The 26305-nt window shown below is 49.4% G+C and overlaps 1 protein-coding gene across 5 annotated transcripts in view; it reads left to right on the top strand.

Moving 5' to 3' along the window:
* The window catches only part of RAP1GAP2 (RAP1 GTPase activating protein 2), a 199338-nt gene that overhangs the window by 115940 nt on the left and 57093 nt on the right, over positions 1 to 26305 (top strand). For all 5 annotated transcript variants that reach the window (XR_003904433.1, XM_029927518.1, XM_029927517.1 and 2 more), the window contains one exon: positions 24167 to 24202. Coding sequence is in view for 4 of the 5 variants with exons in the window: in XM_029927518.1 (XP_029783378.1) it covers positions 24167 to 24202 (36 nt within the window). In the remaining variant the exon portion in view is untranslated. The remainder of the gene's footprint in view (positions 1 to 24166; positions 24203 to 26305) is intronic.

The following is a 26305-nucleotide window of genomic DNA, read 5'->3' as shown; positions in this document are numbered from 1 at the left end:
GGCCACACAACTCTCATACTGTCGAGAGCTGAGATGTGACCTCAATTCTGTTACCTCAGGTCAGCAATTCGCTGATTCCCCCGTCCAGGTGGAAATAGTACCCTGCCTTGAGGGCAAACAAGTGACTTACGTGAGCTTCACTCAGCCCTGATTTGGAGTTGTCCAATCTTTTCTTGAAAGGTGGTGCCATTGCCTGCCTCTTACCACACGTGGTCCTCTGCCTCCCATTCAGTCTCCTTCTTCTCATCAGAGTGGGCTGTGGGCCTGTGGGCCCGGGATCATCTGGAGGTGAGGGAGGCAAGGTGTGGGAGTGGAGACAGGAGCTTCATTATGTTGAGACTGGCTGCACTTAGATAACCCTCCCCAGGTGACCTGCCTGGCGCGGAAAGTCCCCCTCACGGTCCCCCAGGTCAGATAGTGTTGCCTGGCTACAGGGCGGCCAGCAAAGCCCTGGCGGGGAGAGTAAACAGGCACACATGTTTAAAGCTCAATATCAGCGGGCGTGCAAACACCCCGGCGGGGCCTTTCAGCTCACTGATAATCTCTAAATCTCCTTGATGCACGAGCGTTGGGGGTGCTCTGCACCCAGACCCAGATGGTCTCTACCGGGAATTGGCTATCAGCTGTTGTGAGGGACAGGGACGAGGCGGGGACTTACGGCCTCAACCCCAGGATGGCAATCACCCTGGCCACCTGGGTGAGACCCTTGAGAGACCCTGGGGCTGGCCTGGCCTCCTCAGCTGGATGGGACTTCCGGGGCAGGAGGTGGTGGCCTGGCCCAGTTAGAGCTCTGGGGCTGTGCGTCCAGATTGTGCCTCCGACTGCACAGAGAGTTCTGTGGTGGCCACGGGCCCCATGGACTGTAGATCAGCAAGAGTGGAAGGAGGGAGGTCAGATTGGGGGCTGCTGCTCTAGTCTGGGCAAAAAGTTGGAGGGGGCTTGGGGCTTGGGGTGGGTTGGTGGTGGAGATGAGGAGAAATGGATGGATCTGACTTACATTGAAGAGGTTGAGCCAACAGGACGTGTTGTTGGGCTGGATGGGGGCGGAAGTTAGGTGTCTAGTTGTCCTAGATGAGACTTGAACAATGCGTGTTTTGGACCCATGTTTTTGAGACGGAAAGGCTTGGAAAGGTTCTGAGGGGAAGATCAGGGGCTCAGTTTTAGAGGGGCTGTGTTTGGATATTCATGAGACAGCAAAGTGGGAAAACAAATATACATTTGGAAATGCTAATTTGGAAGCAGGAGTGGTGCTGAGGGATGATGATGAGGGCAAAAGTTCTTGGATTTGGCAACATGGAGGTCATTGGTGACCTTTAAAAGCGCGGTTTCAGGGGAGCTTTGGGGCCAGATTGATTAGCCATGGAGACAGGAAGACTGTGTCATGTAAGGTGCACAGAATTCCACAGAGTGGACCAGATTGGCCAAGCATGGCTGGAGCTGGAGGTGAGGTCTCTTATGTGTGGCCAGACCGTCCTGGTGGCTAAGGCCCCATGACCACCCTGCCCTGAGAAGGCAGTGCTCCTTTCACATTCAGGCTGCACTGTTTCCCAGGGTGCAACAAATTCAGGCTGTCTGGTGGTGCTATGAGAGGTCATATGGGTAAGCCTACCAGCCCAAGCCTCCTGGCCAAAAGGAGCTCCCAATTTAGTGGAAGTGGGGCTCTGCCTGGGGGCTAGGGCAAATCACCTGCCCTGTGGGACCTGAAAAGGTCCCGGAAGTGCGTCTGGGTCTGTAAAAGGCTAGCACTCTCGTTAGATTGATCTCTGGCATCACCTGTCTCCACTTCATCCGTCCTGTCCCAGGAAGTGACCTGGAGTCCCACCGTGGGTCTGGACTCTCCATGTGGCTCACCAGGCCCCCTTGTGGCCAGTACCACCAACAGCAGCCAGTAGCCTAGGGCTGGGGCTACAGGGGCCTGGGAGCAGTGACAAGCCACCAGCGGCTAAGTCAGCTGGGCAGACCTAGGGGGTCAGGCTGCCAACAGCTAGGGCCCCACCGACTGTGTGCTGCCTGCCTCCCCACTCAGGTGCTCCTGGAGACATCCTTAGGGAGATCGGGTGGACGCGGGACGGTGGCAGCCGCCTCAGGCAGAATGGGTAGGTCTGTTGCGGGTCCCGTGTTCCCTGCATGGCATGCTCATCCTGCCCTGCGTACAGCCTCTGCGTGAGGTCCGGAAGGTGGCACCGGCCCTCTGAGGCAGGCACCCACACTGCTTCCAACGTATCCCCTGGATACACACTTTTGTAGAAGAGGAACTGGATTGTGAGAACAAGGCTAAGGTCTTCGACTTGGTCCTCCTTCACTCTGCGCACCTCCTTTGTTGTCTGCTTTTGAGGAGGGGACCACTGGGCAGGCAAATTAGAAACAGCAACAGATACAACTGTTAATTGCAGGAGGCTGTGTGCAGCTGGCTAATGGTCCTCACCTTGGGGGCCCACAACCCCAGGGGACCAGGCGTGTGTGTTTGCGTGAGTGTTTATCGTGGGTGTGTTGGGGGGTACGTGTGTGGTGGATGTGGACATTTGGGTTGTTCTTTGTTGTAGTTCCTTTGTTTGGGGTGGATGCCGCAGGACCCTGTGTGGGCGTGCTGTATTTGTGGCCCACTGCTGTCCCCCAGCCAGGACCGCGGGCCTGAGGCGGGCAGCGCACCGGCCCTGCCCCGATCTGACGTGGGCCTGCGTTTGCCCCAGCCCCGTTCATCAGCCTCAGCTTGCAAAAGCAGGCGGGAAGTCATGTAACGTGGCATATGGTTTATGGGAAAGAGCTGTTCAGTGTCACCGTCCCCACAGGGTTGTATGTGTATAATTAGGCTATTGGAGCTCTGGGTCTGTCAGAATCGCTGGGGACCGAAGCACTTATTTAGGTAATCGTTAACTGGAAGATGGGGAAGGGAAAGAACGTGCAATTTGCAGATGTCCCTTCCTGCGGGTTAGCCTGAACCGAAACTCCCAGTAAGGGGGGGAGGAGGCTGGAGCACCCCCCAGCCTTCCTTCTGTCTTCTCTCTCTGGGGGAGGAGACAGTTGGGCCTTTTAGGGGTCACCAGGGCTGAGGTGGGATGACTCAGATGGCATCTCTGAGGCACATTGGGAGCACGAGCCCCCAAAGTTACCCATTTCCTATGACTTCTTTTTCTGATATTACCCTTTGCTTAGCCAAGCCCAGCAGTACAAAAACGGGTATTGATTTATTCGGTTTTCAGTCCAGTGCATCTGATGAGAACCTGCTCTGTGCTAAGCAAGGGACTGGCTTCAGTCAAATCCCAGGGATCTGTCGTCCTGGATGGAGGGAAGTGTTAGCAGGAAGAGCCCGGATAATTGAAATTCTGGCTTAGATAATCTCTAAACCCCACGCTTGCCACTTAGTAACGGCGCTGGTGTGGGCATGGGGGGAGGGGGTGGAGAGCTTTATTTTTCTTTGTGGTCTCAGAGCCGGGATTGTACAGCTGGGAGCCCCTCCCAGGGAGGAGGGTTCTGGGAGCAGCCAAGTGCCCCTGGGGTGGCAGTGTGGCCCCTGTGGAGGGGAGGGCGGCCCCTGTATACTCTGAATGAGTGTGGAAACTGAGGCACAGAGCTAGGAGAAGCCTGTTGAGAAGGCCAGGTGGTATGTGATACGTGTCATGGTGGATGGTGCTTTAGAAATGGAGTGAAGCTGGTGTCCTTGCACTCCTTCTTGCCCGAAGCTTCAGAGTGAGTTTGGGAGTGAGACTAGGACTCTAAATAATCTTTATTCTGGAGATGGGTGAACTGAGCTCTGGTCAGGTGCCCTGGTCTGTGCAGAGACCTTGCCTGGGGAACAAAGACCACCACGGAGTGATGGAGGGAGGGAGCCACGCCTCTGACACTCAGCCAGACAGCCACCCAGCAGCACCAGTTAGGAGAGATGCCACAGAGCCCGAGACACTTTGCATTTCAGGGACAAGGAAGCTTGGGGTGAAGCAGAGGTTTCCTTGGAGGCCAACACTGCCCTTAGCTCCCACCCTCTCAGCCTCAGGGTTGCTATATTTCCTGTTCCACAAGATAGGCAGAAGCAGAGGCCACAGTGTGGCCACTGGCGAGACCAGAGCTAGGCTGACCCCCTCACTTTCCTGATTGTAAGCTTTTGTGTGGGCCGCTGCCTGCCACCCCGGCCCTGTGGGGGCCTATAACTTGATAACCCGATGAGATTTACACAGCTGTGTGTTCAGCCCCCCCGCCGGGAGGCTTGGCCCTGAAGCTGAGCCCACCTTTGTCTGGAAGCCTGGAAGTTTCAGGTCACAGACTAGACCAGCTGCAGAAGCTGTATAGCCCAGCGCCCCAAAGGCTGGCTTGGGGAGCCTCTACCGTGTAGACTCCACAATTCCTTAACCGGCGCAGGCCTGGGAACAGGTGTCATGCCCTTGTTCCAAGGGCGGGGACATCCTGGCAGCAGGAACCTCAGATGGTTCCTGGAAAATGGGGCTGGGTCGCCCCAAGGGAGTGCCCCTTGCAAACACCCGCAGGGTCTCCCGACCTCCGTTGTGACCACTGATGGTGTCCGTCATCCGCCGTACACCCTGCTGATACCGTAGCTGGGTCAGTGCTTTAGTTTCTGAAGCCTTTTCTTGAATGCTTCTGGTTCTCACAACCACCCCGGAAGGGAAGAATTCTTTCCCCCACTTTATAGATGTGAAAATGGAGTTTCAAGAGGGACATGCAGCATTCCCCTCAGCCAGCTGGTAAGACACTGACTTGAGGCTTGTGATTTCAGGTTCAGTATTCTTTCTGCTACCCCAAGAAATAATTACTGAGTACAAATAATTACTGTGCAGCTTCTACTGTATTTTCAGCGCCTCTAAGATACACTCCCCCCACCCAGCCCCCCACTTAACGTCTCTGAAACCTGGCTGCGTCCCCCCACCAGCGCACGCCAGAGTTTGTGGCTGGTGCTGGTTTTGCTTTGCTAGTGATACATAAAATGTGTGTATCTTACAATGGAGATCATCTTAGATTTGGTGAGATCTGGTGTGGATAGACATAGCTTCTGCCTGCCAGGAGTTTTTCATTGAGAGGAAAGATCAGCCAGTCCTAGCCATTACAAGGAAATAGGATATGGTATGTACCCAAATCAAGTCCAGTACTATGGAAATTCTGGCTGAGGGCTTTCTGAAAGATTTTAGGGAAGGACAGGTGGATTTGGACCCTGAGCGTCCTGCTGCGTGTATACCCACCAGCTGATCCAAGCACTGCCCCGGGGCCTGTTAGCGTGCGGTTAGAACTTGGACTCTGGAGGCTGACTGTGCTGAGTGAGGCATTGTCTCGCCGATGCTGGCCATTGACCTAGTTATTTGTTTCCTCAGCCTCAGTTTCCACACGTGGAGAGTGGGGATAATAATAGCGACGGCCTCTGAGGGGTCATGAGGTTTGGAGTCCAGGACCTGGCACGTGGCATGGGAGACCGGTTAAGGTCAGCTGCTCCCATCACGAAGGCAGAGCTATAAACTTGACAGGTTCAGCGTTGCCAGATGCTTGTTGATCAGTTGCTGTCCTTGTGTTAGGCGCACATACATTCGTTAATGTCATTCCATCTTCAGAAGCACCTGGGAAGGTGGGGATCATTATTCCAGTTTTACAAATGAAGAGAACAAGGCCCAAGGTCACACAACTGGTCAGCGTGGCTGGGATTTGGATGCTGGCCTGACACTCGGTCTGGTGCTCTTTCTCCTGGCCCATAGCTGCTGGTGAAAAATTCCAGGCAGGGAAGGAAACTGTGCTGATCCAGGTGAACTTGCTACAGCCAGGATATTTTATAATCAAATTATTACCATTGGGTGTCCTTTAAATTTTTTAAAAAATATTTACTTATGTTGAGAGAGAGAGAGAGAGAATAAGCAGGGGAGGGGCAGAGATCGAGAGAGACACAGAATGTGAAGCAGGCTTCAGGCTCCGAGCTGTCAGCACAGAGCCCGATGTGGGGTTTGAACCCACGAACCATGAGATCATGACCTGAGCTGAGGTCGGAAGCTTAACTGACTGAGCCACCCAGGCGCCGTCTTATTGGGGGTCCTTAGTAGTGGATTTTCTGGTGTAGATGGAAGAGAGGTCTCATTTCAAAGGCACAGGAGGCTAATATGACAGAAAGAGCTTTGCCCAGACCTTAGTCTCCCCTCCCCACCTCCCCGTGGGCGGTGGGCAGTTTTGTCCCTCCAGCATGGCTCTTTGTCTCCCTGGCCCTTGTTCCTTCTTCTGTGCTTTGCTGTCCTCAGGACTCATTGTCTTAGCCTGTGGGCCTACCCTGCCGCCCACTCTGGGGGGCTACCGGGGTGTGGTCCTGTGCCACCGTTGCTCACGACCCTGCTGGGGGCTGTGGGCCTCCTTGCCCAGAGCCTCCTTCCTGCTCTCGTGAGTATAGCAAAGGCAGACACCTTTCCCCCCACCCTTTCCCCTTCTTCTTCTCCGTTCTCTCCACCTCATCCCCTCTTTCACCTGGTACACTTGGTTCTGCTCCTCATAGGCTGTGTGACCCTAAGCAGGCCAGCTAACCTCTCTGAGCTTCATTTCCCACCTCCTCCCCAGCTGGATTATCGTAAGAGTCAAATGGGAGGTAGTGGGAGTGAATCCTAGGCCTGGGTATTGACTCCTGCTCTACCACTGCGCATCCTCAGGTGCAGGACTTGGTTTCCTTGTATCTCTGTGGTCTTACCTGCAAAATGGGCAGAGTAACTCCTTTCTGGAAAGTCTTTTCTTTGTAGCATACCCGTTACCCACTCCTCTGTGCATCTGTGCAGGCTTATTCCCATTACTGCTCCTCTTTCATTGGGTTGTAATTATTTACTTAGGTAATTGTCTTAGTCATTAGATGGAAGTCAGTTCTTTTATTCGATTATTCACTCAGCAAGTATTTACTGAGCACCTATGTGCCAGGTGCTGAGGTTACAGATGAAGTGGGGGAGCAAACAAATTACAGTACAGAGCAAGAAGTGATTCCATAGGGCATGCGCAGGATGCTGTTGGAGTACCACCTGGGGAAGGGATGGAAGCCAGGAAGGCTTCCTAGAAGAGGTGATTTGCAAGCTAAGGCGTAAAGGGCAATAGGAGTCAACCAAATAAAGAGGCGCAGGTAAGAGAGGGACAGAAGCTGGTTCACTGGGTGCTTTGCCTTAAGCCAGTGCTCGGCTCAGAGGGGATCAGTTCGTTCCCTCTTTCCTTCAGCACTGCTGCTACCTCTCAGTGCATTCCTGTCCAGAGGCAGGGGATTGGACCCAAGGCTCCCTGAGTCCTGGGGCGCTGTGGCCGAGGAGTTGCGGAAGTATTCTGGGGAAGGAGTCTGCAGGAGTGGGTGTGGCAGGGTGGGGTGAGGGGTGACTCAGTGGCTCTGAGCAGGAATGCAGATGAGCCAGAAGCAGGTGCGGGAGGGAACAGGGCCGACGTTAAAGAGGCTGGAGCCTTTACTCTGGGTACCCTTCCCCGGGGGGCAGTTGGAAGGGACGTTGCAGCCTTCTCTGCAGCCCGGGGTCCCTCTAGCTCGTGGCTCCTACAGCTCTGTGAGCTCTGCCCTTCTCTCCCGACCTCTTAGGACTTCCAGTGTCATTTCAAGTCCCCAGGGATGGACCGGTGCCAAAGCCTTCTCTGACCTCCATTGATCTGTGCCCTCCTCCAGCCCCTGGGGACATTTCCTGAAGCTCCAGCAGGAGCAGGGTGGGGCTGGGCTGGGGAGAGGGGGTGGGCCCTGTGCCTGGCAGTGGGCTGGGTCAGAGGAGGGAAGGCTGGGATGGGATCAGCATCTGGGGTGGGCGGAGCAGGCGCTGGGGTACTTTTCATGCTATCAGCTGGAAGGCTGAAGGTCCTTGTCTTTTGTCCTCCACGGGGCACAGTGTATACGCCACAATCCTGTTCTAAAACACCTTGCAAAGTGGGTCAGATCTGTCCATTTTGCAGATGTGGAAACTGAGGCTCAGAGGCTGAGTAACCAGCTCACACGGCTTGTAGCAGCAGAGCCACGAGTTAAAACCTTGTCTGCCACACACCATGTCCGGGGCTGCCCCACAGCACCCTGCCCTTTTTGGAGGGGTTAAAAAAATTCATTCCTCTCATTTTGAGCCAGGGACGTTGCTTTCTTGCCCAAAGCTGGAATGGGACCGAGGGTTGTGGATGGATATTAGACATGATATGTTTATTAGTGTTAGAAAGACTCAGAGACCCAGGTGAGCCCTGGGCGGAGCTCCGGGGCCTGGCTCCCCGCTCCCCACACTTGCGCTCTTGGTAATGGCCCGGCACTCTGGTGCCTCTGGGCCCTGAGCGGTGCAGGCCAAGTGCATCTCTCCAAGCCATTTGCTTTATTTTTAGTTTTCCTTATGGGATAACCATAGGTCATGAGGACTGCTCTCATTTTTAAAGTACATTAAAATTTTTGTTTTTTAACCAAAGGAATGCATGTAATGATTCCAAAAAAAAGCCCCTCAGGCTGTTTGTGAAAGAAGGCAGTTTGCCCACCTCTGCCCTCCTCTTACAAGCGCCTTCTGGAAAGGGACACTCCCGCTTTCAGGTGGTTCTTCAAACGTTTGAGCAGGACAACAGTTCAGGATCTGTGGGGTTCACGTGAATGCCTTTAAAGTCGCAGGCACCTGCTGTCTTTCTTTTATTTGGTTCTTATTCTCCTTATATATAGGGCTTCCCAGTTCGCAGATGAGAACATTGAGGCCCCAAGCACATGGGGTCCTGCCTTCTGTCCCACATCACAGGCCCATGGTGTTGAGAACTCACTCAGAGATGGAAGGGCAGAATGCTTCCTGCACCCAGGCTTTCCTGTGCTCCCAAGCGGGTCTCCTCTTCCAACCTGCTGGCGTGATGCAGCCCTTGGAAGGCACCCCTTGCTCTTAGGACGCGTGACCACCAGCCTTGGGTTCCCAGGAAAATGGCACTGGCAAAGGAGGGGTCAAAGGTCAGGGCTAGTCAATGTGGAATAACAGCTCCGGGCGGACACCCAAATCCTGCAGTTCCTTGTTTGATCTTAAGGAAGTTGTCCAACGTCAGCGGCAGCCCAGCAGCTGGGGCTGTAGCAGCAGCAGCTACGGCGGCGCTCAAGCAGACAGACAGGGTCCCCCCCGACTTGCAGGGGGGCCACTGGTAGAAGATGATGGATTTCTTAAAGAATCTTTTGGTGAGTGTCCCCAGGCTGTGGGGGAGTGCCTGTCCTGGCCCTGCTGCCTGAGTGGGTGGGTGGGGGAGGAGCCAGAGTCCCTTCTCCTTTTGCCTGGCAGGGAGCCCCTGATGGCTCTTGGCCTACCCTGTGGGGCATGGAAGCACCTGCCACTCAGGGAAAGGAGGGACAAAGATCAGAGACAAGGGGGACTATGTGTGTGGAGGGGATTGTGGGAGGGGCAGAGTTGGGGACAAGAGCCTTTCCTCCCTGGCCTGGAGACCTGAGATGGGGTCCCGGCACGGGCCTGGGCAGAACTCATCTCTGTGCAAGTCTGACAAGGCCTGTTGGCGCTGTGCCGGAGCCTGGGGGGCCCCAGCCAGCTGCAGGCTGTGGGGGGGCCCAGGTGAGAGGGGGAGGAGGGGCGCTGGAGCTGGGCTTCCGCCTGGCTGCACGTACTTGGAGCTGGCCAGGCCTGCTTGTAGGGCCAGCCCCCTCTCCCCTTTGTGCTGAGGCTCCCAGGATGGCCCTGGTGGGGACTCTGCATGCTGTCACAGAGCCTCAGAGCTGTGTGGCTAGTGTGCACTAGGTCGTGGTGTGTGTGTAATGTTCCCGGCTGGCCTGAGGAGTCACGGTCCTCTCCCTGGAGGCTCCGTGGGTCCCTTGTTTTCCTGGGCCAGGCCCTTGGTACCGTGCTGTGGAATATGGGGGACCTAGGTGACTGGGCGAAGGCGGGACTGCTGGGCTCTTCCTTACTCACAGACCTGTCTGCTGCAGACTGGGGTGGGCTGTGTTACCCTCCGTTCCCTAGGGGAGCTGAGGATGACAGTTTAGGGATGCGTGTGGGTAGTAAGAGGACACTGTTTGGGGGTGGGGCTAAGTCTGAGGCTGTGCTGCTACCAGCTCCAGCAGATGGGGTGAGCCTGGTGACCCTGTTACTAAACAGAAATGGTCTAGGCCCCTGGACCTGGGCAGTGGTGTGGAGTGGTATGCTGAAGTTTTTTTGTTTGCTTTTTTTAAAGTTTATTTATTTATTTTGTGAGAGAGAGGGAGAATCCCAAGCAGGCTCTGCTCTGTCAGCACAGAACCAGATGCAGGGTCGATCTCATGAACCATGAGATCACAACCTGAGCTGAAATCAAGAGTTTTTGCCTAACTGACTGAGACAGCCAGGCACCCCTGTTGGAGGGGTTTAAGCTGGGAACCAAGGTCTTCTGCTTTATCTTTAAGAAAGACCATGTGGCTGTCATATGGAGAGCAGAATAGGGAGGCTCTGGTGTGGAGGCTGCTGAGGGACAGTGAGACATGGTGGAGGCGGGGGGCGGGGGGATGTGAGGTATTCAGACTTGGGATATGTTTTGACAGTGGATTTGCAGTCACATTGGGGTGGGGAACGAGGGATAAAGAATCCAATGAAGACCCTGGAGATTTGTCCCGAGCTTCAGGATGGATGGGGGAAGGCTTTCGAGGACAAAAACGTTAATGGGAGTTCCACTGGGCCTTGTGAAGTCTGAGATGCCCGTCAGACGTGTGTGAGGTGTGCAGTTGGCAAACCCAGAGAGATCTGGCTTGCATCTGGGTTCTGCCTTTACTGGCTGTTTACCGTGGGTGGTTACTGAACCACTCTGACCCTCTCGCCCTCTCATCCACTCCCCGGGCTCTTGTGAGGCTTCTGTTGTGACATCTGTGGAAGTGCTTGATTCGGTGCCCGGGACATCATGGGTGCCCAACGGACGACACCTTGGGGTTTCCTAAAATTTTGCTTATATCATCCCATTTTCCAGCTCCGGACATTCTTCTTGGCTTCCTATTGTACAAGGCACAGATTGGAACTTCTGTCTTGTGGGCAGATTTGGCCAAATCAGAGTTAATACCTGTTCTTATTAAACTATCCCAAAAAGTAGAAGAGGAAGAAAAGCTTCCAAATACATTCTATGAGGCCAGCATTATCCTGATGCCAAAAGCAGCCAAAGACACCACAAGAAATCTGTAGGCCAGTACCCCTTGTGAACACAGGCACAAAACTCCTCGACAAAATATTAGCAGACTGCTTGCAACAATACATTAAAAAATTCACCACAGTTGAGTGGGATTTATTGCAAGGATAGTTCAATGCAAGGATAATCGCAAATCAATTAACGTGATAAACCACATAAAAAAAAGGATAAAAATCCCTCAACATAATAAGAAATATGAAAACCCAGAGCTGACATCACACTCGATGCTGAAAAACTGAGAGCTTTAACTTTACGATCAGGAATAAGGCAGGGATGTCCTGTCTTGGCACTTTTATTTGACTAGTACTGGAAGTTCTAGACCTAGCAACCAGACCACTATATATCCAAAGTGGTAAAGAGGTTACATTGTCGCTATTTGAAGATGACATATTATACATAGAAAATGCTAAAGACTCTACCAAAAAACGGCTAGAAGTAATAAATGAATTCAGTAAAGTCACAGGAAACAAAATTAATATCCAGAACTTGGTAGCATTTCTATACATTAATAACAAAGTAGCAGAAAGAGGATTTAAGAAAAACAACCTCATTTATAATTGACCGAAAAGAATGAAATACCTAGAAATAAGCTTAACCAAGGAGGGAAAGTCCTCCAAAAATGATAAAGCACTGATGAAAGAAATGAAAGATGACACAAACAAATGGAAGGATATTCCGTGCTCCTGGATTGGAAGGATTACTATTGTTAAGATGTCCTTATTACCCAAACCAATCTGCAGGGTCAGTGCAATCCCTACCAAAACACCAACAACATTTTTCACATATGTAGAACAAATACTTCTAAAATTTGTATGAACCACAAAAGACTCCAAATAGCCAAAGCAATCTTGAAAAAGAAGAGCATAACTTGAGGTAACACAATTCCAGATTTCAAGATATACTACAAACCTGTAGTAATCAAAACAGCATGGTACTGGCACAAAAATAGACACCTAGATCAATGGAACAGAATAGAGAGTCCAGCAATAAACCCACACTCATATGGTCAATTAATCTACGATAAAGGAGGCAAGAATATACAATGGAGAAAAGACAGTCTCTTTAATAGAGTTGGCAAAATTGGACAGCTAAATGTAAAAGAATGAAGCTGGACCATTTTCTTACAGCATACACAGAAATAAACTCAAAATGCATTAAAGACCTACTGTGAGACCTGAAACCATAAAATTCCTGGACTAGGACATGGACAGTAATTTCTCTGACATTGACCATGGCAACATTTTTCTAGACATGTCTCCTATGGCAAGAGAAACAAAAGCAAAAATAAACTATTGGGACTCCCTCAAAATAAAAAAAACTTTCGGGGCTCCTGGATGGTTCAGTCGATTAAGCTTCTGACTTAAGCTCAGGTCATGATCTCACAGCTTGTGAGTTCGAGCCCTATATCAGGCTCTGTGCTGACAGCTCAGAGCCTGGAACTACTTTGGATTCTGTGTGTCTCTCTCTCTGCCCCTTGCCTGCTCATACACTGTCTCTTTCTCTCTCTCTCAGAAATAAGTGATAAAGCACTACAAAAAATTAAAAATAAAAAAAATAAAAAAACTTCTATGCAGCAAAGGAAACCAACAAAAGCAAAAGACAATTTAGTGAATGAGGGAAGATATTTTCAAATGATATATCTGATAAGAGGTTAATATCCAACACCAAAAATAAAATAAAATAAAACCCACCCAGTTGCTCAGTCGGTTGAATGTCCGACTTTTGGTTTCAGCTCAGGTCATGATCCCAGGGTTGTGGGATTGAGCCCCACATCTGGCCTGTGCTGAGTGTGGAGCTTGCTTGGGATTCTCTCTCCCTCTGTCCCTCTCCCCTACTCATGCTCCCCCCACCCCAGCCTCTCAAATGAAAAGAAGCATACAAACCACTCCTACCCAACAGTCGATTAGAAAACAGAGAACCTGAACAGATATTTCTCTAAAGAGTGGACACATGAAGAGATGCTCAACTTCACTCGTCGTCAGGAAAATGCAAATTAAAACCACAATGAGATGTCACTTGACACATGTCAGAATGGCTAGAAATAATAAGTGTTGGCAAGGATGTGCGGAAAAACGAATCCTCATATACTGGTACTGTGAATGTAAATTGGTGCAGCCACTGTGGAAAACAGTGGAAATTCTTCAAAAAATTAAAAATAGAATTACCATATGACCCAGTCATTCCACTACTGTGTATTAACCCAAAGAATAAGAAAACACTAATTTGAAAGCATATATGCACCCCTATGTTTATTGCAGCATTATTTACAATAGCCAAGATGTGGAAGCAGCGTGTCTGTTAACAAACTATAGAAATGATCCCTGAAAGTATAGTCTTGCGTGTCTGCTAACGAATGGATAAGGAAGGCATGGTGTATATGTACACAGTGGGATATCGCATCGCCAGAAGAATGCAGTGGTGCCATTTGAGACAAAATGGGTGGATTTAGAGGGCATTATACTAAGTGAAATAGTCAGACTGAGAAAGACAAATACGTATGATTTTATTCTTAAGTGGAATATAAAAAAAACCCCAAATGAATAAACAAAGGGCAGAATCAGACTTAGTAATATGTAGAGCAAACTGATGGCTGCCCTCAGTTTCGGGAGGGGGTTGGAGAATTGGGCAAAATGGTGAAAGGGGGTGGGAGATACAGGCTTCTAATTGTGGAGTGAGTAACTCATGGGAATAAAAGACGCAGCCTAAGGAATACGGTCAGTGACATTGTAGTAGCGATGTATCAGGACAGATGGGAGCTACTGTTGGTGAATGTAGCAAAGTGTATAAACTAGTCAAATCACTGTTGTACACCTGAAACTAATGTAACTCAACTGTACTCAAATAAAAAAAAAAGAATGTTTTGGGAGAATGTTTTCCCTTGAGTTTCCAGATCAGCTTTAGGATCAGCTTTCAATTTCTACAGAGAATCCAGCTGGGGTTCTAATAGAGGTTGCATTCTAGATTGCTTTGGGTAGTATTGCTATCTTAAGAATATTGTCTTCTAACCCATGAACGAGGGATGTCATACCATTTATTTATATCATCTTTAATTTCTTTCATCACTCTCTTGTAGTTTTCAGTGTACAGTGTTATTTTTTAAATTTTTTTAATGTTTTATTTTATTTTTTGAGAGAGAGAGTGTGAGCAGGGGAGAGTCAGAGAGAGAGAGAGGGAGACACAGAATCCAAAGACAGGCTCCAGGCTCTGAGCTAGCTGTCAGCACAGAGCCTGATATGGGGCTCGAACCCACAAACTGTGAGATCATAATTTGAGCCAAAGACAGATGCTCAACCAGCTGATCCACCCAGGTGCCCCTCAGTGTACAAGTGTTTTACCTCCTTGGTTAAATGATTTTTAAAAATGCTATTGCAAATGGGATGGTTTTCTCAATTTTCAGATTCCTCATTGCTTATATATAAAAACAACTGATTTTGGTTGGTTGAACTTGTAGTCTGTGGTTTTACATGTCCTTTATTAGTTTTAGTAGTGTGTGTGTGTGTGTGTGTGTGTGTGTGTGTGTGTGTGTTCTTTGGGTTTTTCTATATTGGTTCATGTCATCTGCAAATAGAGATTGTTTTATTTCTTCCTTCCCAACTTGGATGCCTTTTGTTTCTTTCTTTCACCTAATTGCTTTGGCTAGAATTTTTAGTATGCTGAATAGTAGCAGTGAGAGTGGGTATCTTTATTTGGTTCCTGGTCTTATGGATAAGTTTTCAGTATGCTTTCAGTGTCCTTGAGCCTGACTTGGGTTTATAAAACAAAACAAAACAGAAAAGTCCTTTATCATATTGAGGAAGTTCCTTTCTATTTTAGTTCCCTGAGTGTTTTTATTATTGGATTTTGTCAAATGCATTTTCTGTATTAGTTGAGATGATCATGTGTCTCCCCACCCCATTCTATTAATATGATATATTACATTGATTTTCTTATGTTGAACCAACCTTGCATTCCTGGGATAAATCCCATGTGATCATGGCATATGGCATGCTGTTCAATTTGGTTTTCTAGTATTTTGTTGAGGATTTTTGCATCAATATCTATCAGGAATATTGGGCTGTAGTTTCCTGCTGTTGTAGTTTCTTTGTATGGTTTTGATAATGAGTTAGGAAGTGTTCTCTCCTCGTCTGGAAGAGTTTATGAAGGATTGGTGGTAATTCTTCCCCCTCCCACTTCTCCTCTCCCTCCCCCCTCTCCTCCTCCTTCTCCTCCTTCCTTTAAAGTAGGCTCTCCTCCTTCTCCTCCTCCTCCAAGCCCAGCATGCAGCCCAGGTGGTAATTCTTCTTGAAATGTTTGTTAGAATTTACCGTGATGCCATCTGATCTTGGACTTTTCCAAAAACGGATCTGGGAAGTTTTTGATTATTGGATCGATCCCTTTACTTAGCCCTTCACTCTTATGTTACTTGCCTGGCACCTGTAGTCATTTGCACTTTTGAATCCTGCCTTAGAGATTTAAATAGAATTCTACCTAATTTTTAAGATGTTCAAAAGAACCCAGCCATCTTCCCCTTCTTCCTGATGCTGTTCCATCTCTGCTCTGGCCAAGTTGGTCCCTGTCACACATCACCTGCACTAAGTACAATGAATTCCACAAGTTAGTGGTTCTCAGTGTGGTCCCTAGACCAGGAGTATCAGTGTCACCTGGGAACTTGTTAGAAATGGAGAGTCTCTGGCCAGGAATTAGAAACTCGGGGTGGAAGGTAGCTTGAAACCCGTTTTTCAACAAGCCCTCCTGGTGATTCTGTTGCATCACAGTTGTCATATAAAATGTAGAGTCCTGGAAGCTCTTGGCCCAAGGTGACAGAGCTGAAGTAGTGTCTCCAGATGGCAGCAGCCGAGGAGCCGTGCTCAGTGTGAGTTGGTAGGATTAGAGGCCAAAGAAGGGAAAGAGGAGCAAGAAGGGAGGATGGAAGAGAAGGGCAGGGAGTCTTGCTTGGACCAGTCCCTGTGCCTGGATGCAACTTCCTGGAGACACCTCTTGGGATTAGGGTTGGCTGTCCGGGGTGAGGGCAGCGGTCTGCGGCCAAAGAGCAGACAGTACTTACTGGCATGAACACTGGCCTCTGCAGCCCACACTCCTAGGCCGAAGACTGCTCCCACTGCCTGCTTCATTCTCGGCTTGCTTGGCAGAGAAATCAGGCCTCTCATTCAGCAAGTGTTTCTTGAGCATCTCTTATGTGCTGGGCAATTCTAGGCCCAAGGACATAGCAGTGAACTAAATCAAGAGTCCAACTATGAGGACCTTCTATTCTAGTGAACTACCCTCGTCTTGTGGGGAACATCCCTGGCGTTTTCCGGAGGCTTAGGCAGCTAGGCTGGTGGCAGCTTGCCCCCTCATCCTGCCCTTGCTGTGGATGGGGACCTCTAGGCCAGTATGAGTGTTAGGCAGGGTGGCTTGCACTATGGTTAGGCTCCCCATGGCATGTGTGTGTGTGTGTGCGCGCACGCGTGTGCACACTCTGTGTTCCTAGCTCTCCCACCCTTCCAAAAATCTCTTCATAAAGCTCTCCAGAAATCCTTTTCTTTTGCAATGTCTTCCTTGCTTCTGGGGACAAGAAGCTTGCTCTGTTTCCCTCCTCCTCCAGCCCCGCCCTGCCCACATCTCCATCCCATTTTCCTGGGACCGCCTTCTCCCCCATCCTTGTCTTGTTTCCATGTCTCTTGTTGCTGTCGACACAGCTTTGCCCCATCCTTGTGTCCTAGATTCAGAAAGGCAGGGACAAGGAGACAGCTGCCACCGTGCATGAGCGTGCTGTGCTGGGTGCTGTGCCAGCCTCTGCAGGCCGGCTCACGGCTCACCTTACCCTGCCACAGCCCCACTCCTAGGCGCGGGTGCTCAGACGACACCGTCTGCGCCGTGAGCTGCGGGTGTGTGGTACCTCCGGGCCAGGGGATACGGAAAGGCTGTTCACGTGTAAACACGTCCTGTCTCCAGGAGGGGAGGAAAGGAGTTCAGACCTAGGGCAGCTTGCCTAGCAGGGACCCGATGGGCGGTAGGGGGGTGGCAGTGAGTGTGTTCTCCAACTAGGGTCAGGCAGGGGGAGGGCCAGGGGTCAGTGCTGCTGGAGACGTTCCCAGCTGAGATGTAGCGAAAAGGAAAGAACAAGCCCTTGCCTGCAGACAAGCCCAGATGCAGGGCTGCTGTGGACCAGATGGAGGTAGGGCGCAGGGCGGCGAGGTGGGAGGCGGCGGCTCCTGCACGCGCACACACCGCACCCACCGCGCTCCTTCCTGGCTGCTTCTCCATCGCCGGGCAGGGGGCTGGCACCCTGTGAACAAGGAGGGGCATCCGGAGGATTTCTTGAGCCTGGCCCTGCGGTCCCCGTTCGCTGCTCCTCCTACGTTCCACCCCCGAGGACCGGCTCTGCCCTTCTAAAGGAAGACCAGATGTTTTCTGTGTTGGGAGGTGGAGAGGACAGGGGTCAAATCCAAACAAAAGCGTGGGGCCCAATCTGTGACTTCCTTGGTTGAGCGCTGGCTCTCTGGGATTATCTCACGGCTTACTTGACTGGCTGTTAAAAGCGGAGCCCAAGAGGACACGCTGGCTGTGGCTTGGATTTGGGTGGCATCCATTGTTGCGAATCATAAATGGGACCGCTGAGCGGACGCTATTGATGAGGAGGCTGAATTACATTTCTCTGTGAAAATCCAATGCTGGCTTCCTGTTGGAGGGGCTTCCCTTCCTGAGGATGCCGCGGGCGGGACTTCGTTCTGTCCTGAAAGGCCTACGGGACAGTGCTGGCGAGTCAGTGAGCGTTTATTGAGTATGTTGGGTGTGCTCTGGGCTCTGTGATGCAATCTCGGGGGTGCGGACGGCGGTAGGTCTGAGTGGCCGGAGCTGCTGTTCCAGGCTGGCCTGAGTCACCCGGCTTCTGGGTGGAAAAAGAGACTTGCTCTTTTGCCACAGCTGGACCATCCCATTGGAAAGTTCAGTGAGTCACCAAGACCTGGGGCCCACGCAGCTGAGGCCAAGGTGCCACTGTTCTCGGCTCCTGGGCGCTGTCCATGCAGGAGTCACTGCCCCATGCATGCCTCAGGGCTGAGGCTGGATCTCAGCCCCATCAGCCCCCAACCTGCGCCAGCCCCAGCATCCTCCTTGGGAAACGTAAACCTGTTTCTAATAGTAATCTCAAGTCTTCTCTGGGAAGACTGATAAAGCTGTGTTCTAAGTCCGGAACTATCCTAAAGCTTCCAGACCATCTCTCAAAAGCACACAGCTCACTTCCAGAGCAAGCTTTTTAAAAAAATTTTTTAAAAATGTTTGTTTAGTTTTGAGAGACCCAGAGAGACTGAGAGTGGGCAGGGACAGAGAGAGAGAGAGGGAGAAGACACAGAATCCGAAACAGGCTCTAGGCTCTGAGCTGTCAGCACAGAGCTCGATGTGGAGCTTGAACCCATGAACTGTGTGAGATCATGACCTGAGCCAAAGTCAGACACTTAGCTGACTGAGCCACCCAGGGGCCCCAGAGCAAGCTTTCTAAGAGTAAATAGCAACGACTAGCAGGAACTGCGTGCTCGCTGTGGACCAGGCCCTGGCCGGGTACTTCCTGTGCACATTCTCACTTCCTCCTCATGTGAGCCCTGAATGGCCGGGTTGATTCTGCTTTCAGGTGAGGGAAATAAGAGAGATCGACTAACGTGCTTCATGCCACGCAGCTGGGCAGCAGCAGGCTGGCCACGCCCCGACCTGGCTGTGACCGCTGGGTTCTGTTGTCGCCTGCATCCTTCTGTATGCAGAATTCTGTAGCTCTCTGTGGCCTTGCAGATTAAGCCTGGATTTCCGGCACGTGGAGCCTCCCAGGCCTAGACCCCAGCCCCTCTTTCCACTGATCTTCAGGATGTTGACCTAGAGGCCCATCGGCCATGTTGGTCCACTCGCTGTTCATTGAGTCCACATCATGCTTGTTCATCTGTCCGCCTTTGTCCACACAGTAACCGCCCCTGTAACGGCCTCTTCCCCCTCTCTAGCAAAGTCATTTCTGCTTATCCTTTAACGTCTAGTGAGATCCCATTCTCGCAGGAAGCCTTCCTTGAAGTGGTGGTGTTAAAATGGGCCCACACATTTTTTTGGCACTTCCCTCCTCAGGAAGTGGAAGCTAATTCCCCGCCCCTTGAGTGTCGCCTGGTTGTGGACACTCACTTCCAAAGAAGAGGACAAGGGGGAAAGGATGGGGTACAGTTTCACAGACGAGGCTCTAGCTTTGCCTCTCAGATCGCTCACTCTGCAGTATTTTGAGGACATTCAAGCAGCCTGTGGATAGGTCTGTGTGTGAGGAACGGGGCCTCCTGGCAGCAGCGTGGTGCGTGCACCCCGTTGGGAGCAGATGCCTCAGCCCCAGTCAGGGCCTCAGATGATGTGGCCTCTGCTCATGTCCTGACTGCAGGCACCTGAGAAACTCTGAGCTGGAACCATACAATGAAGCCACTTCTGAGTTCCTGAACCAAAGAAATTTGGAGTCACTAAGTTTTGGAGTCATTTGTCACACAGCAGTAGAGAACTCATACCCTTGACCTTCCAGCCAGAAGTGCTTCATGGGTCCTCTGAGCCACTGTGGCACTGGTCATCTGTAACAGAACACCGGACAGCTTTGTGTCATAATTCAAATACCCTGGAAATCGAGTCCTCCCCAGTCCTTCCAGCAGCTAGGCCATGCCTTGCAGATTCTTCATCAGTTGGGGTTAACTGATTAAACAATACAAGGGCATCATCTAAAAACGCACAGATATGTACTTTTCCCCACAAAAGATGTTTTGATGGCCAGTTTGCATGGATAACAGCGAGTAAACTGGATCGGAGGGTCGTTCGGGGGAGCCTCCGTCTGTAATCCACAGAGCCACCGTTAGAGCTGGAAACGAATGCGCCTGAATCCAAGGGCTTTCTGTGGGCACCAAAGGCAGTGTCCTTGTGTCCCTGGTAATGGAGATGAGGGACGGGCCTGGGGCAGGGGCTGAGGGAAGCCAAGAGAGGAATGCTAGCGCTTCTGCTGTGTATGGAAGCCTTAAAAACTACTTATGGGTAACAAGTCACTCCAAAAATAATTTACAGTTTTTTCAGAAAATTTAAAAAATACTGAAAAGAAAAAAGGAAAAAATACCCTTAACGTATATCTTATTTTGGCATTTATCCTTCAAGTTACTATTTTTTTGTCCGGATGAGTGGTGTGTATATGCCATGCAGGCCTATCTGTATCGATACCCACATACCTATGCATATCTATGTATTTATACCCGTATATTGATGTGTTTCCTCTATGTGTATATATCCTAGAGGAGATACACACACACAAACTTTTTATACCTAATTGAAAAAAAAATCGATCACCTAAAATCCATTTGTGTCACTTAGCAGTGCATCTTGAATCTTTTATTTTATTAAAAAAATATTTTTAGAGAGCGCGAGTAGGGGGGGCAGATACATGATTTGCAAATATTTCTCCTATTTCGTGAGGTTGTCTTTTCACTTGATGGTGTCCATTGAAGCACAGAAGATTTTAGTTTTGCTGAAATTAAATTAAATTTAAATGAATGGGGTTTTGTTGTTGCTTGTGCTTTGGGTGTCCTATCTAAGGATCCACTGCCTTATGCAGGAGATTCACTCCTGTTTTCTTCTTCTAAGAGTTTTATTTTATTTATTCTGTTTAAACACTTTCTAATCTTTATTTTTGAGACAGAGAGAGAGAGAGAGAGAGAGAGCGAGTGAGTGAGCATGAGTGGAGGAGGGGCAGAGAGAGAGGGAGAGGGTGGCACAGAATCCGAAGCAGGCTCCAGACTCTGAACTGTCAGCACAGAGCCTGATGCAGGGCTTGAACTCAGAACTGCGAGATCATGACCTGAGTGGAAGTCAGACACTCAACTGACTGAACCACGCAGGCGTCCCTGCTTCTAAGAGTTTCATAATGTTAGCTCTTACATTTAAGGATGTTGATTCATTTTCAGTTCATTTTTGTAGATGGTGTGATCGAAGGGTCCCACCCCATTCTTTTGCACATGGCTATCCAGTTTTCCCAGCATGATTTGTTGAAAAGACCCTGTCGAATAGTCTTGGCCCCCTTGTTAAAGACTGATTGCCATAGACCTATGGATTTGTTTCTGAACTGTAACTTTTATTCCACGGACCTATAGGTCTGTCCTGTGTCAGTACCGCACTGTCTTGATTGCTTTGGCTTCGCAGGAAGTTTGAAATTGGGAAGTCTGAGTCTTCCAACTTTCTTCTTTTGTCTGTTTTGGGCCCCTTGAATTTCAGTGTCAATTTTAGGTTCACCTTTTAATTCCTACAAAGGGTTCAGCTAGGATTTTGCTAGAGATTGCATTGAATCTGTCGATCAGCTTGGAGGGTGTAGATCTCTTAGTCATACCAACCCTTTGAGTTGTGATCATGGGATTTATCTCCATTTGTTTATAACTTCTTTAATTTCTATCATCAGTGTTTTGTGCTTTTTCAGAGTGTAAGTTTTTCATTTTTTTTGTTAAATTTACATCTAAGTAGTTTTTTTGATGCTATTATAATTGGAATTCTTATTTTCATTGTCCATTGATAGTATATAGCAAAACAACTTGTTTTTATATGTTCATCTTGTGTCTTGCATCCTAAACTCATTTATTCATTTATTTATAAATAAAATGCTGGGAAAACTGGATAGCCATAAATAAATTTATTTATTTCTCTATATAAGATCATGTGAATAGAGAAAGTTTCACTTCTTTCCAGTTTGGATGCCTTTTATATAGTTTTTTTTTTCTTTTGCTCAACTGTTCTGGCTAGAACATCTAGCACAATGATAAACAGAAATGAAGACAGTGGGTATTCTGGTCTTATTCCTTCTCTTATGGACAAAGTATCTAGTTTCCCATCATTAAGAATGTTATCACCTGTGATTTTTTTTTTTTTTTTTTTTTGTTAATGCCCTTGATCAAGCCAAGGAATTTCCCTTCTGTCTAGTTTGTTGGTTCCCTTCTGTCTAGTGTGTGTTGGGGGGGGGCAGGGGTGTGTGTTTTAAGTTTAATCAAGAAAGGCTTTTGAATTTTGTCAAATGCTTTATGTCTTTTGAGTTGATAATATGGTTTTTGTTTTTATTCTATTCCTCTGGTTTTTTTATTTATTGATTTTTGGATATTAAACCAACTTTATACTACTGGAATAAGTCCCACCCAGTCATGATGTATAATTCTTTTTATAAGACACTGGATTCCGTTTGCTAGTATTTTTGAGAATTTTTGTGTCTATATTCATGAGCTGTAATTGGTATGTAGTTTTCTTGCGATGACTTTGATTTTGGTGTCGGGGTAATACTAACCTCCTAGAGTAAGTTGAGAAGTGTTCCCTCTCCTGTTTAAGAGTTTCTGAGGAATTAGTATTAATTCTTCTTTAATGGCAGGATTTGCAGCTGAAGCCTGAAGCTTTTCCTTGTGTAGCTTTTTGATTACTAATTCCATTTCTTTATTCATGATAGATATTTTTAGATTTGCCATTTCTTTGAGTCAGTTTGGGTAGTTTGTGTATTGCTTAGAACTGTCCATTTCATCCAAGTTATTTAACATATCGACATGTAGTATTCGTGGTATTTGCACGTCACTCATCATAACCAGACAGTGATGCGGTGGACCTCCATCCTCGCGTTCCCACGGAAGCGCATTCACAGCACAGATTCCTAGAAGAGGAGTCGCTGGGTCAGAAGTCTGTGCGTGCAAATAAGTGTCGATGGTTTCTCTCCTTTCGTCCTCTTCCTGCTCATCTTTCTAGCCATATTGATTTGTATACATTCTTTCTGTCCAGGAATCTTGGTCTCCTGGAGGTTGGAGCTAGTAACGATGCACAGAGTCAGTGGAGAGGATGTGTTTGGGAGTTGTGTGTTTGACGGCTCCTTCTGGTCAGGGGAGCTGATGTGGGTGCCTGAAGCTTGTCCTCCACTGTATACTCACACGTGGGGTTTCCAGACCCTGGAACCCGAACTGCTGGTGGGTCAGAGACCGTTGCCTCTGACAGGCCAGCTTTGGGCAGGGACAGGTCATTTGAAGCCAAGTGACTCCTCAAGGGTTCTTTCTGCGGTGGTTCTTTCTGGGAATTCCGAGGGGGTGGGGGGGGCGCCGGGTGATTCCGGCCAATGGTGCCTGCGGAGGAAGGGAGGGAGGCCCTACCTCTGCGTGAAGGAGTGACAGGACGTCCTGGTTGTTCATTATCATTGCTTTCTTTTCTTTCCGGTCCATCTGAAGACTGTGTCCTGGGTGCTCATTAACTCATGGCTTGCCAGTGCCCCGATGTGGGCAGTGATGTTGTGACAAGACAGTGTAGCTATTTTTATGGAGGGGAAGCTGCTGAGAGTTCTCTGTGTGCGTTTTGTTAGGGCAGAGCTTTTAGCCCCTCACCGCCTATTTCCACTTCCTGCTTCTCCGGTTTGCCTTTACCTGGAATTTGCAAGGGCGGCACCACAGCAGGTTAAAGATTTGGATTTACGTAGTTTGAGATTTTTAAAGTAATCTACCCAGGTCCCTGGAGGCTGTAGTTTCGTGGTTTTCAGGCTTTATCCACAAGCTCCAGGGTCCCAAGGAGGTGCTTTGGGGACAGGGGACAGGGGCGGGCATATTAGGAGCTCAAGCTCCCGTGGCTGCCCTGGCAGCTGGTTTTCTGTGTTGGAGTTCTCAGCGAGATTTTGTATGAGGACCCGGGAGGGCTGTGTTGCCACAAAAGTTGGGAAACTTATTGCGTTGGACTCCTTGGCCCCACTGTTGGGTTGAAAACATTCCAAGCACGACTCCTTCTGGAGGCTGCATCCGGGGGCTGACAGGTGCTTTGGGGAACTTGGCTTTTCCCAGGGGCCGCACAGGCTCCTCTCTCTTGACAGAGACGGAGTGGCTGCTCTCCCCAGGGCCATTTGCCAGCCTGGGCGCCTTTCCTTTTTTCTTTTTTTGTATGGGGTATTCTGGCCCTCCAGCCCTGCAAAGGCAAAATCAAATTACCTTCTCTCTTGATCCAAATGACTCTTGTCTCCGGGGAAGCCCTGGGATAAGTTTGCAGACAATTGGTTAGGAGGCCTTCTCAGCAGACCTCCTGACTGATGTATCTTCTTTGTGTCTTTCAGTCGGCGGAGTTCTTCGAGATGCTGGAGAAAATGCAGGTGAGCGTCCCCGAAGTGGGGAAGCCGAGCTGCGGGTGGCGGGTGCTGCCGTGACCTTGGGGGGTAGGACACCAGGCAGAACTTGGGAGCCTTGGAGGGAAGAGAAGAGAGAACTCCCAACCCCATGGTCGAACTACCTAAGGCTGTTTTTATGCTGAGCAGCAGGAGGATTCTGGGAAGCGCCTGCCAGAAGAAAGAAACCAGAACCCCTCTGGCAGACCAGATGCAGATACAGATGTGGGGAGGGCTTGAAAGCGTCCATTGTTCCTGCAGTGGGTTGGGAAGAAGGTCGGAAAAAGAAAGCCCCTTCCTAGGGGCGCATCTTGAATCTGGGAGGCAGAGCGGAGGGTGAGACACCCACCCGAGATCCAACCGTGCACCTAACACTCACTAGCACACGTTCCTTCCTTTTCCTGAGCCTCCCGGCTCCGGTTTTCTGTCTGTTCACAGCCCTGTTTTCACCTTTCTCTGACACCAAATGTGTGGTTGTTTTTCCCCCTCCAAACAACTCTGTGACACCAGCGGGGTGTCCTGCGGTTCTGCTCTATTGTGACACTGTCTACCAGAGAGAGTGTCAGAGCCCACAGGGCACGGGCTCTGCCCCTCAAGCCTGCCCCCTCCCCACCTCAGATGCCAGCCACGAGTCTGTTGTCACCTGTGCTTCTGACCACAGGCTATAAATTTGAGGGTCCCACGATCGCCTGCTCAGATTCTATTAATTTGCTAGAGTGGCTCAGAGAACTCAGAACGGTTTACTTACTAGATTATCAATTTATTATAAAGGCGTATAACTCAGGAACAGCCAGATGGAAGAGTTACGGAGAACAATGTATGTGGGAAGGTGGGCGGAGCTTCTGTGTCCTCTGGATGTATCACCCTCCCAGCATGGCCACGTACTCACCAACCTGGAAGCTCTCTGACCCGTCATCTGGTTTTTTTACAGAGGCTTCATTATTTAGGCATGATTGATTAAACCATTGGCCACTGGAGATTGATTCCAGCTCCCGCCCGTCTCCCCTTCCGCGAGGTTGGAGGGGTGGGACTAATTGTTTGGAGCCTCTAACGGTGGTTGGTTCCCCTGGAAACCGGCTCCATCCTTAGGGGTGTCCCAGAAGTCTCCTCACTAACAAACTTATGAATTACCTTCTGGGCTTCCTTTCACCTTTATGGTTCTGGAGCTCTTTCAGGAACTAAAGACAAAAGACCAAATATTGTAACAAAAGATGCTCCCAAATGCTCCCATTGCTTTCGTCACTTAGGAGATTCAACAGGTTTTGGTTGTTCTGTGCCAGGAATGGGTGAAGACCAAAATATGTATTATTATAAATCATGCCACAGCCCTTAGAAATAATAATAGAAATAGCCACTCACCACAGGTTTTTGGGATGAAATAAAATAATGTATGTAAATACTTGATAAGCATTGCATAAAAATCAGTGTTTAAAATGGATTTGGGGGGGCCTTTATAATTATTCCTCACCAAGGGGCCAAGGCTCACAGGTAAGAACTGGTGCCCTGGGGAATATGGAGGGACGTCCAGAAGGCTTAACTGGTAACAGGTGGGAAGAAGACACTGACAATACCACATATATTTAAAAATTAAAAAAAAATTTTTAATGTTTATTTATTTTTGAGAAGGGGAGAGAGATAGAGCATGAGCAAGGAAGGGGCAGAAAGAGAGGGAGACACAGAATCTGCAGCAGGCTCCAGGCTCTGAGCTGTCAGCACAGAGCCCGATGTGGGGCTCGAACCCATGAACCATGAGATCATGACCTGAGCCGAAGTCAGACACTTAACCGACTGACTCACTCAGGCGCCCCTAAAATTAAAAAAAATGTTTATTTCTGAGAGGGAGCACGAGTGGAGGAAGGGCAGAGAGAGAGAGAGAGCCACAGAGGATCCGAAGTGGGCTCTATGCTGACAGCAGAGCCTGATGCAGGGCTTAGAACTCACAAACGAGCCATGAGATCCTGACCTGCACCCCAGTAGCACATGTATTTTAAACACTTTTCTCGGCTCAGACAGCAGCAAGTGTGAGCTCATGTCTTCCTGATAAAGTCCACAGGAAGCAGCTATATTATTATCATTATCCCCTTTTCACAG

The sequence above is a fragment of the Suricata suricatta genome, chromosome 17 (genome assembly GCF_006229205.1).
Source record: "Suricata suricatta isolate VVHF042 chromosome 17, meerkat_22Aug2017_6uvM2_HiC, whole genome shotgun sequence".
NCBI lineage: Eukaryota > Metazoa > Chordata > Mammalia > Carnivora > Herpestidae > Suricata > Suricata suricatta.
The sequence above is the reverse complement of the archived record's forward strand: the minus strand, read 5'-3'. Positions and strand labels throughout refer to the sequence as shown.